The following is a 15335-nucleotide window of genomic DNA, read 5'->3' as shown; positions in this document are numbered from 1 at the left end:
CAGGGCTGCTTCCTTAAATCTGACCCTTGACATCCATGGTCATATGCGAATCCACAATTTTGGCCCCAAACGCTGACCTCGACTTATACATGAAGTCAACTAATAGTCAGGTATATATGCTATATTCATGAAATGCATTAGAAAAATGCATTAGACAAACGTATAGGGTTGTTAAACTGTGAATCTTCCAAGGGACTGAAAATCCTTTTAGTTTCCTCCTGTTTTAGACCATTCTTTTATATATATATATTTATTTATTTATTTATTTATTTATTTATTTATTTATTTATTTATGGTATTTATATCCCGCCCTTCAGCCCTAAAGGCTCTCAGAGCAGGTTGTACAATTGTTATTATTTTTAATTTGACAGTTCCTTGCCCTCAGGTTTACAATTAAAAAGACATGACATAAAAGGAGAAGGAAATGGTGGTGGGGAAGAGGATCAGATCCAGCAGATCTCATTCTGAAGCCTAGACCAAAGCAGATGAACTGGAGGGAGGGCTCTGCTTCTTAATCTACACCAGGCCCAATGGAGCTGGGCCTGCATTTCTCCCTCTGTGGCCGGATGGCACTAGATGGACTAGAGAGAAGATTCTGCTTCTTAGCTCAGACTAGGCCCGAAGGAACTGGGCCTGTATCTCTTCCTCCATGTCCAGATTCTTCCATACTTCTTAATCATGTGAGACGCAATTGTGTGAGACGCAATCTTTATATTGAGTAGCTCTCCCTCTCCCCAGCTGAAAGCTTATCTGTCCCTGCCTTACTTAAAGTAGTACTGCTGTGTTACACCTAACAGTTTGATACAGCTTTTGAGATCTGGGGCATACTATTAAAAGGGTGATATATGTTGGGGACACCAAAAGTTTTATTTGTAATGCATATTCTTAAGTAGTCAAAGGACTGGTTTGGATGTAATATTTCCAATTTCATAAGATATGGTATATGAATGCACAAAGTAGTGTTAAGACCATATATTCTTTCCATACCCCTCATCTCCATGTGGATTGGTTCCAACATGGAGATCCTAATTTGTCCTAGCAGAGTTCCACAATTTATAACAAACAGAAGACTCTAGTTTAATGGAAGTTTAGTAACCATGATATTGAGCTGGGATAATCCTAGTTAGAGATGGGAAGGGAAATACTGGCTAAACAAATTGAGCTTTCCACACTGAAGCCAAAATGTAAGGGGGCTGTATATAGCTGTAGGAGCTATCATTTATGAAACTGGACTGTAAGTCATGATGGGAACTTATGTTGGTTTGTGAACAAGAGTGAGGTTCTTTTTTAATATACTGTTCTTGTTTGGCATGCAGAAAACAAGGAAATTCTGAAGAGATTGCTGTGTTCCGCAACATGTGTCAGATTCTACAGGCTGCAAATGGAATGTGTATGCCCTTGCCACCTGGTAGGCTCAATTAATTTAGTGAGAGCCAGTATTATGTAGTAGTTAATAGTGTTGGACTGGGGTTAAGGAGATGTGGTCTCAGTTTTCTGCTCAGTTGTGATGATCGCTGGGTGGCCTTAAGCCAGTTTTTTTTCTCTTTTAGTCCACACCTTATCTCACAGAGTTATGACTATCAATTTTATGTGTGAAAAAAAATTAGAGGTGTACATTGCCCTAATCCATTTGGTGGAAGAGCAGAAATATAATAAATAATAATAATAAATGTGATAATAAAAAGAATAAAAGAAGCTAGACTCCACAGAAAGAATGCTCGATAAGTAACTCAGAAAGGTAAATTAGTTGTTTGTTTAGTGCTAGCAGTGGGGACTTCTTCCCAGATAATGATGGATTGCAACTCCTGTCATCCCAGGATTGATGGAAATTGGAGTCAAACAGCAACTTGAAGCCACAAGTTCCACTACTCATGGTATAAATGAAACCTTAGCTGCATCTTTTGTTCAAATGAAAAACATGTAGATCTTTGACTACTTCTCATAATCTTTACTAATGGTGAATGGTATATCATTTCAATCAGTGTTGACATTTTAGAGCCAAATACATTTTTGAAGAAATACTTGACTCATGAAAGCCTGTTTTGTTTTGTTTTTTCTGAGCTACTAGACTACATACTAATTGTATTCTGAACAAGTGTGGTACATGGTCCAAAAAGAAGATTTGGAGGGGCCCATCCATGCAAGGAATGATTGTCCTTGTGATGTTACCTCTGTTGTTATACAGTTCTAAGCAGAAACCTTGAAGAAATGTCTCAGCGCTAGCTTGTATCTCATGTTATTGCATTGCCTGCCAAAGCGGCAAGGGGCTTATAATCAGATCCAGTGGATTTGGCTTGGTTTATAATCCAATTAAGAATGTTCTTACCGAAGAACTTGGCTAATCACCTAATAAGTTGTGAGACCATGATGAGTGGTTGCATAACCACATGTGGGGGAGCTAGGCTCACTTTTTTATGACCAAAAAACCATACTTTTTGGCCCTAATTATTGTTGTTTTGGGTGATGTTTGGTGATAGATGGATATGCCGTTACCTTCTGTGCAAGATATGTTCTGTGATCGTGTTTTTAGAAAAGTTCTCTTAATGGAAAGAATAGTATTTTGTCTCATTAATAACAGAGAACGTCATACTGCTACCTCTTAACTGACTAGAATGGTTCATTGTTTGGTACTCTTTTGTTGAAAGGCTAATCAATGGCATATACCTAACATATTTAACACCAGGTGCACATCTGAGCATCACTTTGCTTGCATGGAAAATTAATCCAACAGTCCAATGGTAACTGCAATCTCTGGTTTCCTTTTTCCTTGGGAATTAGAATGCATCTTGAACATATCCAATCTGTAGATTGGATTTATTTATTTTATTTTCTAATATTTGTTGGCAGGTTTTAGTTGGAATTTGAGTGGATTGTCTCTTTGGAGCTTGAAACAACTCTATTGGTCTGCCATCTGTTCCTGGGGATTTATTTCTCCCAAGTGTGTGCACATTCCACTTCACTTTCTAAAACTGTGGCTTCGTTTTCAAATGGTTTTTCTTTGAAGGAATCTTTTATCCTTTTATCTCTTGAATATTGTTCTTCAGTTTATTGCTTCCATTATCTTTTTATTTCTTCTTGATCATGTAGTATGTTTTCTTATATGATGCTTACCTTTGGTGTAAATTTCCCTTTGACTTCATATATCTTGATGATGAGGTCTGTTGTTCTTTGTTGTTGTTGTTGTTGTTGTCCTCTTCTGTTTCTCTGCATTATTATAGTAGTTCTTTCTGTTGCTGTGCACAGGCTGTTAAACATTTATTCTGATTCTATGTCTGTCTCCTTTTTCTTTTTTCTCCTGCTTCTTGTTTCTTCTGCTGAAAGAGTTTCATCTGTCATCACTGAGGTTTCTCTTTCTTTTTGGGCTTCAGAAAAGCATCTTTTTATATTCGTCTCTGAAAATGTCCTTGGCTTCAATCCAGAGTTCTTCTGGCTCCTTGGACCAAAACACACTGCAGAAATAATCTAGTTTGAGATCATTGTAACTGCCATGGGTCAATGCTACGGAATTCTGGGAACTGTTGTTTTGTGAGACATTAAGGGCCCATTCCCACTATGGTTTAAACTGGATCATGTCAATTCACGATCTGGTTTCAACCACCATGGTTCTCACTTGGGAATCGATTTGGAACCGATTCGGCAAGAGAGGCCATGATTTCCCCCCATGTAACCCACATCAAAAAGAAGCTGGGTTTTTCTGCTTCTTTTTGGGCTGAATCGATTTATTTGAGAATAAATCGATTCAGCCCAGTAGGAACCCATGGCAGATTTGAACCTGCCCTGGTAGCCTGTCTCTGCCCCAGCCATGGCTCCCTCTGTCCTCCCGGGCATACCTCTTCCCTTCCTTCCTTGCAAGCCTGTCCCTGGCTGGGCTTTTCCCTGCAGAGGAAGCCCAGCTAGGGAGGGGCTGCAGGGCAATCGCTCACCATTCCGAGGCTCTCCCCAACTAGACTTGCCTCCGTGGAGGAAACTCAGCTGGGGAGAGACTCCAGGGCGAGTGCTTGCCCTTGCTAGCCTGTCCCCAACTGTGCTTTCCCTCATGGAGGAAGCCCAGCTAGGGAAAGACTCCAGGATGAGTGCTTGCCCTTTCAAGCCCGTCCCCAACTGGGGTTGCCTCCGTGGAGGAAGCCCAGCTGGGGAGAGACTCCAGGGCAAGTGCTTGCTCTTGCAAGCCTGTCTCTAACTGGGCTGCCCCTTGTGGAGACAGTCCAGCTCGGGAGAGGCTTGGTCAAAGGGCCTATTGCCCCATGGATAAGTCTATCCAGGATTTTGGAGGCTATTTTGGGGCAAAAATTTCTTGACTTATTGTTGAGTATATACAGTAAGCTATTTCAAGAAGATAATTATTGAGTATCTTATTAGCAATATCCATTAATGAAGATTCCTATTTCCTTGTGAATTTGTTCACTGGCCTAAAAGCTCATGATTCAGCTTAGTTACAGCTATCATTAGTCCTTAGTAAGAGTTTTTGCTGCATTTCATTGCATTTCACATCATTAGATTTCCATCTCTTCTCTCTCTCAATGCAGGATTTCACACTTTACTTATGGAGCTGGGAGTGCGATGTCTTCCTCTGCACACACTCTTGCATTACATTGACCATGGAGTGCTACATTTAACTGAGATGTGTGCTACAAAGCTTTTGAAAGGTAAGATGTATTTTGCACATTAGACTGCTTATTATCTAGCAGAAGCTCTGAATGAGATAGTATCTAAGGTCCAAAACACACTACAGAAATAAACCAATTTGAGACTGCTTTAACTGCCCTGGCTCAGTGCTAGGGAATCCTGGGAATTGTATTTTATTGTGGCACCAGAGCTCTCTGATGGAGAAGGCTAAATGTCTCACAAAACTACAGTTTCCAGAATTCCCTAGCATTGAGTCAGGGCAGTTAAAGCGGTTTATTTGTGCAGTGTGTTTTGGACCTAAGTGGCAAATGTTCTTTGGAAATCAATATCTAAGGGACTCCACGCCTATGGATTTGAGCCTGAAAGACCAGGTACAGGTTTGCTAAGTAGTAAGCATGCATAACCTGTGTCGGTTGCCAACATCATTCCTGATGACAGAGAGTGCCTATTGAGATTTCAGCTTCTGATTCGCTGGCATTGTGCAGTTTGAGCTGACATGAGAGAGCATTAAATCAGGTCTCTAATTAGCAAGGATTTTATTTATTTATTTATTTTAATACAAACAATCTAATTCACAGCAGACTTTGTATTACGGTAAGTTGGGGATACTATATTTCAGTAAACAGTGATAAAATCTGGATTTGAAATCAGTTAATATGAACTTTGTGCCTGCATCATATTGTGTTCAGAGCATTTTATTTCATTTACCATTTTGAATTTTCTGCTTCTGCTTGCTATGTCTGCATAACTGCAGATATTCATATCTGGGCAAAAGGAAATACAGTCGGCCCTTCTTATACACGGATTTTTTATACACGGATTTAAGCATACACAGTTTGAAAATGTTCCAAAAAAGTATACATTTACCTTGATGTTCCATTTTTTATTAGGGACACCATTTTGCTATGTCATTATACTTAATGGGACTTGAGCATACACGGATTTTGTTATACACAGGGGATCTTGGAACCAAACCCCAGCGTATAACAAGGATCCACTGTATCATGTCTAAAACATCACTCATCACTCAGTGTTACACATTTGTGATTAACATGACCACACTATTTGGCAATAGGTTTATGTTGCACTTCTTTCTTATACTTTTACTTTTATTCAGCTGTTTTTGCTTAACTTATTAAGGATTAAGGCAGTCTCTTACCGCTATGAAACATCCACTGAACTAATTTCTAATTGATCTAGGCAATGAAGGCTTCTAAACTGAGAAATATGCTGGGGGGGAAAACGTTTGGTTCTTATATGTAGTTGTGCTAGGTTTCATTAAAAAAACACACACCACACATTCTGTCCAGTCATGTCTAAATTTAAAATGTTGTAGGAAATAGTGTAAAGCAGTTTTCTAACTACAGAACATGATTGTACTAAAATTCCTGGTCAGGATCTGAATGAAACTTGATGTGGAAAGGTCATGGCAGTAGCAGCTTGGCACTTCCCCTCAAAAGAGCACCAAGAGTGTGGAGTGTGCTTCTTTTAGTTTCTCCTGGGAGAAAGTAAGGTCTTGCCTTTTTTGGTAAAAGTTGCCTTTATATCCTTTCTGATGTGTGTGCTTTCTTAGCTCTTCCTGAGCCTGGTCACCATTCCCACACATCATACAGCCACTATTTCCTCATCCATCCAGCCTTTAGGGTGAGCAAAAACAGTTATGCCTGCCAGAATTTTATAAGTACTTTGGCATCATATTTTCCTTCCCGTTGCCCTTTACATCCCTTGTTCCATGGTCCTAAGTTTTGCCTCCAACTTATCCACAGGTATTATCATACAGTATAATAGTTGTGCATGTTTCTGCAATGCCAAAATATACCAAGAAATGCCAAAGTAGTATTTTTGTTTAACATGTTTCTGTGACTGGAAAGTAACAGCTGGTTAAATTTCATGAAGAAAGACAAAAAGGAAAAATTCCAGATAAACAGAACCTGTATATTAATTACTAGAATTCTTGTTCATTTAAGTAATTTTCAGATGTCTTTTTAGCCATAAGTTCAATTCATTAATGTGTTAATGTTACATGTATGTGCATAACAAGAGAAGAATGTATATGAATGGCATAATTGCAACAAAATTTAACTGATAAAATGGATCATTGTCTTATTTTATAATCAGATCTCATTTAATGGTGTTATGCTGTAAACAAGTGTTACTCCCAGTGGTGGTCCACTAACCATTAGCCACTGGTTCATGGGGAATTTTAAAGAAAGAAAGAAAGAAAGAAAGAAACTATTTTAGCCAATGGGCACAAATATGGTATCAGTTCCTGGCACATTACGGAAGGGAGGAGAGGAGGTTTTCCATGTCAGAGACCCTGAGAAGCACTGCTGTAAACTATTGAGAACTTAAATAACAGCATATAAACTTTCATGAAATGAATTAGGAGATTCTTTCTGGCGATACTTGCTATGACACCTGTTTTACCTCTTATTTCTAAGAGAGAAAGGAAAATAGGCAGAAATAATCTTATAACTATTGGCAGTGATCTTTGAGAATTCCTGGAGAACAGGAGCAATCTCAGCAGATGGGAAGAGGATAAATGTTGTCCCCATCTTCAAAAAGGGGGGACGGGGAAGAGGATCCAAAAATACTTACTGCCCAGTCAGATCATGAAACAGACAGACTGCACTAGGAATAGAATGCCGAGATCACTAAAAGTCAATATGGGTTTCTCAAAAACAAATCATGCCAGACTAATCTTACCTTTTTTAAAAAATAGAGTCACAAGCTTGATAGATGAAGGGAATGCTGTGGATCTAATTATCCTGATTTCAGTAAGGCCTTCAGCAAGATCCCTCATGATATGATCTTCTTGCAAATAAGCTACTAAAATGTGGGCTAAACAATGCTACTGTTAGGTGGTTTTGTAATTGGTTGACTGACTGAACCCAAAGGGTGCTCTCCAATGGCTCTTCATTGTGGAGAGATGTGACTAGTGGGGTGCCATAGGATTTTCTTCTGAGCCCGGTGCTATTCAACATCTTTATAAATGACTTGGATGATGGAATAGAGGGCATGCTTATTAAATGTGAAGATGACACCAAATTAGGAGGGGTAGCCAATACCCCAAAGGACAGGATCAGAATTCAAAATGACCTTAACTGATCAGAGAACTGGGCCAAAACTAACAAAATGAATTTCAACCAGGAAAAATGTAAGGCACAATGCTACACTTATGGAGGAAAACTGAAATGCATAGATATAGGATGGGTGACTTCTGGCTTGACAACAGTAGTACATGGAAAATGGATATAGGAGTCTTAGTGGACCACAAGCTGAATATGAGTCTACAGTGTGATGTCACAGCTAAAAAAGCCAATGTAATTCTAGTCTGCATCTGTAGGAGTACAGATCCAGGGAAGCAATAGCATCATACTATTCTGTCTCATTTAGACCTCACTTGGAATACTGTATCCCAGTGGTTCTCAAACTGAGGGGGAGGGGGTGAGAGTTGCTCGGGGGGGGGCATGCAAGACTTGGACACTCTGATCCCCTCTTCCTCCTCTTCTTCTCATACTTTTTAATGTGGAAAATTTACACATGTATTGAATTAAACATTGAATTTACTTAAATAAAACTGTTCCCATTAGAATGTTAAAATATGAAGATACATGAGTGTTCAAATGAAAATAAACCCACTAAATAAACAAAATATTTTTATTCATATAATGCATGGGAGGGGGCGGGGTGCAACATCCGCATATAGCTGTAAACTGGAGATCCCAAGGGTAAAAATTTTGAATACCACAGCTGTATCCAGTTCTGGGCACCACAATTCAGAAAGGATATTGATAAACTAGAACGTGTCCAAAGGAGGATGACCAAAATGGTGAAAGATCTGGAAACCATGCCCTATGTGGGGAGACTTAGGGAGCTGGGTATGTTTAGCCTGGAAAAAAGATAGTTAAGAGGTGATATGACAGAAGATTAAGAGGTGATATGTTTAAGTATTTGAAGGGGTGTCATAACTGAAGATGGAGAAAGCTTGTTTTCTGCTGCTCCAGAGAATAGGACAAGGAATAATGGATGCAAGATACAGGAAAAGAGATTCCACTTCAACATTAGGAGAAACTTCCTGACAGTAAGAGCTGTTTGATAGTGGAACACACTCCCTCAAAGTGTGGTGGAGTCTCCTTCTTTGGAGGTTTTTAAACAGAGGCTGGATGGCCATCTGTCGGGGGTGCTTTGATTGTGAGTTCCTGCATGGCAGGGAGTTGGACTAGATGGCCATTGAGGTCTCTTCCAAGTCTATGATTCTGTGATTCTATATTATTATACAGTGTTGTTCAGGGTTGGGAGAAACTAAGGTTGACAGAAGATTTTGTGTGTGTATGAGAGAGAGAGAGGGAGAGAGAGAGAGAAATTCAATAGGTACAACTTCACCTAATGGTGCATTTTGGTGCTGGAGAAAGTTTTACTTGTTGAACTCCTGCATAGCATGTAGCTGTTAATGAAAAGGAATTCTAACACACAACGAGGGAAGCCCTAGTTATGGTTGGATAAGAGAGGAAATTGCATTTATTTCAAGGCTTCATGCCTCCTCCACCACCCTTTTTATTTTGGCCTCAGATTATTAACTGGCAATGCATATGGTGTCTGCCTATTATTACTGCCTTCCTGTTGACATGAAGAGTTAATAAAAAATAATTTGGAACCCAGGATGAGTGGTAGGAGTGTGCATAAGGGAAACAGATTGTGTGAAATGTGAATGGTGATTGTAGTAAATTAAGCTGAGTAAGGATGTTAAGCAAACTTTGTGCCATCTCTTTTTCTTTTCTTTTATATAGAGCTAGATAACACTGAAAAAAATGAAAAACTCAAGCTGAGTATCCTCACAAGGCTTCCTGAGGTAACTCCAATGCGTGCGTATGTGTCTTGGATCTCTGTGCAGGGAATTTATTTTTACTGCTATAGATACAGTGAGTCAAAGCCATTCACTCCCTCTGATGCAGGCAAACCCTGGAAATTGGCTTATGGGGGATACAAAATGGAATGATATTTGGCCCATGAATCAACACTCCCTTAAACAGTGAAACTGGAGCTGGCTATATTGTCTTGCCTGAGGGTGGAGTGGGGAGTCTCTTCCATCTACACTTTTTGCTCCAAGTAACATTAACATCCTGATTTGCTGGTCTGCTCTGCCAGGAAAGAGTGCTGTCTAGTCCTGTGTGTCAGTGAGCAAAATCTTTGGTGCCAATCTGGTTCTGATTGGGGATCAGATATAAAGCCCTCAGGATGCCTGTTATTTAGCTAGAGATTGGGGACATAGGTCAGGGGGAGCTGCAGAGAGAGAGCTGCAATTCACATCAACCCTGTGTAACAGAGCCAGTAGTGAGGAAAGCTTGGTGTTCTAGTTTCTGCAACGTCTGTAGGGCCACATTTTGCCCAACTTGGTCTATGCAGTTTCGTTTGAACGTTTCTACCCTGCCTTTCTGTGCGTCACGCAGATCATAAAAACATGAATTAATATAAACATATGAAAAATTGTTGTGGTGTTTTAAAGAATCCCTTTTAACATAAAATGTTTTATGTTTTGAGGAGGCCGTGCGGGAGACAATAACATCCATTACATTGGTTCCTGAGAACTAGCAATAAGGAGAGCTGCTCTTTAAAGTTGCTTAGCATTTATTTTCTAGGAAGCTGGACTTTCACAGACAGAATGAAACACTTCACTTTCTCCTAATTGATCGCCCAGTTGGGGACAGGCTGGGAAGAATGGCCGATTGCCCTGCAACCTCTCCCCAGATGGGCTGCCTCCTGAAGTCTGACCCTCGACTTACCCACAGGTCATACCAATACCCATAATTTTGGCCCCAAAAGCTGACCTCAACTTATGCATGAGGTCAACTTATAGCCGAGTATACACGGTAATCAAAAAGGGGGAGTATTTGCACAGTGCTTTGCAAATGTTTCCCAAGAGCAGAGAAAGCATACATGTAAATATGAATATGCATCTGCAAGTTGCAGAATTTAGCTTTCTTGGAGTAAGCGGCTTATTGCCAAAAGTGGGTTGCAAAAATTTATTACATAATTATCCCTACAATGACAGGAGCAGTTGCTATGCTATACCAGTGCTGTCAGGGAGAAAAGGTGATGTTGTAGAGCTCACGGTCCTACACATTCCTCTCTCCTTGGTAAAGAGATGAATGAGGGATTCTTAAGACTTTCTACATGATGCTGCTATTGCTAAGGCTCAGCCCAACAATTAGATCTCTTTCTGGGACATTATGATTCATTCATATAAACCGCAGGCAGATGAAATGGTGAGTACCCTACATCAGCACTATACAAAGTTGTGGTCCATGAACCAATGCTAGTCCACATGCTTTGGGCTGCTGTTTGACAACATGTTTCCATGAAAGAAAGAAAGAAAGAAAGAAAGAAAGAAAGTATTGTATTCAATGGGTATAAATACTGTGCTGGTTCCTAGCATGTGGCGTGGGGGACCTACTGGTCCCCCACATCAGAGAGCATAAGACGCACTGTTCATTATGACCCTGTGAAACCTGGTGCTGAATCTTGCCTTCTTCCTTATAGGTTACTGTGTCTATTTCAAGAAACAAGGACCAGTTGAACTTTCTTATAGAGAAGGGTTCTTTATTTGGTGGCACTGAAAAACAAAGCTGGCTCTGTCTTGCTACATTTCATTGGAGGGAGTCAACTAAATAATCTTTCTTCAACAGCCATAGTATTGTATCTTAAATCTTCTGATCTTTAAGATTAGGATTCTTCAATTAAATTTTAATTTAGGTCTTATAGCTGAAATCAGTATTATTTTACTCTTTTCACTGTTAATTCAGAAAACAAATTTCTCACTTTTATTCTTTGCCATTTTTTCTTTAGTTATTTTGCTATTTTTCCACCAGCTAGATTAGTTGATTTAGTAATTTTACTATTTTTAAAACACTTTTATGTTGATGTAACCAGCAAGAGATTGTTCTGATGCTTTCATTGGTGGATTGCAAGGAAACAAGCCATGCAAAGAGTAACAAGAAAGGCACATCAACTTAGCAAAGGTTTATGTGAATTCAGCGGGGCTTAGAAAGCAGTACCAGATGCTCTGGTGTGCTGCATCTGACATTTTGGACACTAACTGAAAAATTCACAAATATAAAGAATGCCTTAGATTTGTTACATTATACAAGCTAGATTTTTGCTGTGCCAGGAGAAAGGAGCCCACTTGCTAAAAGAGCCCTATCTACCCTTGCACATGCATTCTATATCTGAAACAGATCTAATACCAATATTTTCTATTAATATTTCAAGGCTTTAATATGTTTGGGGGTTGTTGTTTTTTTTGTCATACAGGCAATTGGTCACAAAATATGTCACACATGGAGCCATCCTGTTTGCTCTAATGCTGTTGCAAGGAACTATGTTAAGCTCTTGCTTGAGAAATGTGGAAACAAACAGGTAAGAGTAAAATATCATATTGGCAATAAAGGACAGGCTGCTTTCCTAGTAATTCCTAGCCATGTGGGTACCTTTTAAGTATCCTTTTATTTGAATGGCAGTGCAGCATCAAAATCACAAGTATCAATAATAGGAGAGTAGTTTTCAGAATTACTGTGGCATAGGAGAAGAAGACTGCAAGTACTCTGCTGTTCATAACAGAATTAAAAAAAACAATACTTGAATCTAAAGTGTAATTTTCTTTTACAGCAGAGAATGCTAGTGATGGATGGACTGTCAGCTCGAATTGAGTTTCTTCCACTCAACTATTTGATCAATATGTTAGCAGAGGCAGAGCACCAAGGTATTTCTGCAGTCTCTAGCTTCATTCTTTGTTAGTTTAGAAAGATACCTCATCCTGAGGTTATAGAGAGCTTGACTGGAAGAAAGAATAGCCAAATGACTGTTATTTTTTTTTTTTTGACACTTGTTTTATGCTTATAAAATGCTTTAAAATACATCCTTATCTGCTTCACTTTGAACCTGACAGATGACATGTGGTAGCCATTTAAAAGTTCATTCCATGCAACATTGGTCACATATGAAGTTTCCTTCATTAATATAAGAATTCAATTGTGTTTCCTGCTGTGAGAATGAGCTGTATCATCTGCTTAACATGTATGGTGGAAGCTGAACAACACTACAGAAGATTGTTGTTCAGTAGCTGTGGTGCCCTTAATTACCTAAGTAGACTACTGGGTGGCCACTGTAGGAGGTAAATATACATTCTTATGTTGTCCTTGGAAGGGCATGAAATGCATGTAAAAAGCTAGAAAGCTAGCTTGAAAGCAGTGGCCTTTCACTGTTCCTTAGTTCAGAGAAGCTATTTACTGCCACCTTAGACAATCATATTGTTTTTTTACAAGTATGACTTATTCATAACAAATTTAGATACAATGCATTATCAAAAGCTCCTTAGGTTCTATGTGGTTTTTCCTAGGATGGACAGCATCTATGGAACAAGAGAACATGAATGCAAGATCTGTTGAAGAGTTGGCACTGAAGCACACTACAATGCTGTTGGGTCTTCAGTAATATTTACTGAAAATAAAATGGGCACCACATCAGTTTTCCCATCCAACAAGCCTAAAAGTAAATGTCAAAATTAAAGAGAATACATGTGTTTACTACCATGGTATGGAACGGTAAAGATTGTGGCAGGAATTCTGTTGTGCAATTGTGAATGCATAAGCTACAGTTACAAATTCACAACTGCTACATATTTACGCTCTCTATGTAAAAATAGCAAAATATGGCCCCTAGTGTACATAGGGGCCCTGAAAATCTCTTGTCCATCAAGAAGCAGCTGTGACATTCCCACCCCACATTGCGTGAACAATCTCCAGTGCAAGGAGGATTTGCAACGGGTCCTTCAGGCAGCTGCTTCTTGATCGACAGGAATGGGCCCCTGTTGATATTAGTGGCTACTTACCAGTGAGTGGGGTTTGGGGAGTCATGCCAGAATTCATTAGGTAGCAATGCTGGTATTGTGATATACAGTATCCAATAGTCATATAGGATTCCTATGTTTCTCTTTCAGAAGACATACCAAAATGTCTGCTTGTTCTTTAAAGATAGTTCTACATAATGACTATTATTTAATCGGCTCTATTGTGGATTTTCTTGGGCCACCAAAAGAGTAATACTCAGGTAGCTACCAGCAATTTCCAAATTATTCATTACCAAATCATTATCAGTTTGCCTCCTTTAACTGGTTTTTTAATTCTGATTCTTACCATTATGAACTCAAAAGTATGGAGTGAAGGATGAAAAGAACAATTCCATTAATGGGGTAAGAAGAAACTGGCAGCTATTGTACAATGGGCAGTTGACAAGTCAAGTATATTTGTATAAATGATAGAAACAAATATATTGTTTTGGAAATGAATGTTACAGTGGATCTAAAATCTGTGTAAAACAGGTAGGATGTACGTAGACCTCTCCATTTGGTTAGACTCTGACTCCTGTGACATCCTTCACCATAGACTGTGCTGCCTTGGGCTGATGGAGTTGTAGTCTAAATAATACCTGGAAGGACAGGTCTTTAAAATAGATTTCTTGTGTGTATTTTGTAAATATATATAACTGCTACAAAAGGGAGCTAATGTTCTGTTTTGTCATATTTATTTCAATATTCTGCCTTGTAACCTCCAGTGGGAATGACTGTGAAAACACTATTAAATCCAATTGATGGGAGAAGGAAACAGTTTGCCTTAATTCCTTCCATTGAGATCAACACAATTTACAATCCACTTTACATTAAAAGTGCTTACTAATTCTAGTTGTAAATTTAAGTGTAAAAGTGAGTATATGTTACTACTTACAAACTAGGTCTTGCCTTCTTTTCTCACCTGTGTTTATGCAGCACTAGACTACCCCATTTTGTTTTCTTAGCTGTGATCTGTAACAATAGAAAAGCTGGACTCCAGCAAGGAATGTTTTTAGCCTCCTGTGTGCTGGCATACTATTAAACTGATGTAATTTTACTTGTACTTCAAAAGCTAGGATCCAAGTGTGTAACTTGCAGTAAACAAAATGGGGAAGAAGCCTAGATGCCACATACGCAAGTATCTTGCTTCATTAGAACTGAGGCATAATTAATAACTGAGCACTGCCTATGTATGAAGACCTTTTTAAACCAGAGTGTCATTTCAAATACCCTTGGCTTAGATACCCTGAATGCACTAGCTCACATATGATCTTGGAAGCTAAGCAGGGTCAGGCCTGGTTAGTATTAGGATGGAAATCTGCCAAGTAATGCCAGGAACTGACCAACCACCTCTTGAGTATTCCTTGCCTAAGAAAACTGTGAAATTCATGGGGTCGCCGAAAGTCGACAGGCAACTTGAAGACACATACACACTCATCATTTCAAATAGAAAAAATTACCTACACGCTGTCTCTGCATGCAACCCCCTTCCACCAACAAGCTGTGGTGTAATGAGCAGAAGCAGGGACTCCTGTGGGGTCCTGTCACAGCTCCTCGTCACACCTCAGCTTCTCCATCCTTCAATATCCTCCTCTGCTTGGTATGGCTGCCTAATTCTTAAACTAGATTTTAGGGGCACTTGCAATTATGGCAATGATGCCATGATCATAAATGTAAATATTTAACAGTTAAGAGTTTCTAAGTCTACCTTACAACATTCTGACTAATAGGATACCAGCTTACTGCTGGCACTCTGTTGGGGACATAGGTAGACACTTTGCTATGTGTGGGGTGTTTGTATGGCTTCATAGGCATTCAGTAAGTC

The 15335-nt window shown here is 39.3% G+C and overlaps 1 protein-coding gene across 2 annotated transcripts in view; it reads left to right on the top strand.

Moving 5' to 3' along the window:
* GSAP (gamma-secretase activating protein) overlaps positions 1–14357 on the top strand; it is a 64479-nt gene extending 50122 nt beyond the window's left edge. The window contains exons 26-31 of one of the 2 annotated variants that reach the window (XM_089524603.1): positions 1317–1408; positions 4527–4646; positions 9417–9478; positions 11938–12042; positions 12292–12385; positions 13022–14357. In XM_089524603.1, the coding sequence (XP_089380729.1) occupies positions 1317–1408; positions 4527–4646; positions 9417–9478; positions 11938–12042; positions 12292–12385; positions 13022–13116 (568 nt within the window). In that variant the 3' untranslated portion in view covers positions 13117–14357. The other variant, XM_089524604.1, reaches the window with a different exon arrangement.
* The last annotated feature ends 978 nt before the right edge of the window (positions 14358–15335 follow it).

The sequence above is a fragment of the Sceloporus occidentalis genome, unplaced genomic scaffold (assembly GCF_023333645.1).
Source record: "Sceloporus occidentalis isolate IW3139 unplaced genomic scaffold, rSceOcc1.0.p SCAF_5, whole genome shotgun sequence".
Taxonomy (NCBI): Eukaryota; Metazoa; Chordata; class Lepidosauria; order Squamata; family Phrynosomatidae; genus Sceloporus; species Sceloporus occidentalis.
This window is presented reverse-complemented; position numbering and strand designations above follow the sequence as displayed.